Source organism: Propithecus coquereli, unplaced genomic scaffold (assembly GCF_000956105.1).
Source record: "Propithecus coquereli isolate 6110/MARCELLA unplaced genomic scaffold, Pcoq_1.0 Scaffold181, whole genome shotgun sequence".
Taxonomy (NCBI): domain Eukaryota; kingdom Metazoa; phylum Chordata; class Mammalia; order Primates; family Indriidae; genus Propithecus; species Propithecus coquereli.
This window is the reverse complement of record NW_012142857.1, coordinates 5,455,662-5,456,189: the sequence shown is the minus strand read 5'-3', so window position 1 is coordinate 5,456,189 and position 528 is coordinate 5,455,662. Positions and strand designations below refer to the sequence as shown.

At 41.9% G+C, this 528-nt stretch overlaps 1 protein-coding gene across 1 annotated transcript in view; it reads left to right on the top strand.

The window, feature by feature from the left end:
* The window catches only part of ACAA2 (acetyl-CoA acyltransferase 2), a 54,483-nt gene extending 53,955 nt beyond the window's left edge, over nucleotides 1–528 (top strand). The window contains exon 8 of the mRNA XM_012642637.1: nucleotides 230–528. Within this exon, the coding sequence (XP_012498091.1) occupies nucleotides 230–314 (85 nt within the window). The 3' untranslated portion in view covers nucleotides 315–528. The remainder of the gene's footprint in view (nucleotides 1–229) is intronic.

Sequence of the window (528 nt, the reverse complement as noted above, 5' to 3'; positions counted from 1 at the left end):
CCTACCTCTTCTGTTTTGCCTTTTTTTTTTGGATAAAAATATTTAGCTTTCCAAATTCTTTCACCTATTGTGACTATCAACCAATATTGATTGGGGGGAAAATGAGCTGAAGAAGATGAGCTGAATAAGAATGAAAAATGCAAATGTGACTGTTATTAATTCTATTTAGTTAATTTATCTAATTCTGTTAATTCTTTGAGTAAAGTTCAATCACTGCTTTCTTGCTTAGGCGCCGAGGTGGAAAATACGCCGTTGGCTCAGCTTGTATTGGAGGCGGCCAAGGTATTGCAGTCATCATTCAGAGCACAGCCTAAGGAGACTGAGGAGCCCACTATGACCCACTCTTGCTCTCCTTGGCCAGGCCACAGTAAAACAGGTGACCTTCGGAGCAGCTGCCACAACTGGCTGTGCCCTGCCACTGAAACAGTGATTGAGTGTGATCAAGCCATGGCGAGGCAAAAATGCATTTATCATGAATAAGAGCCTATGCCAGACAGAAGTAGGTTCTCAAATTTGCACCAAATATGA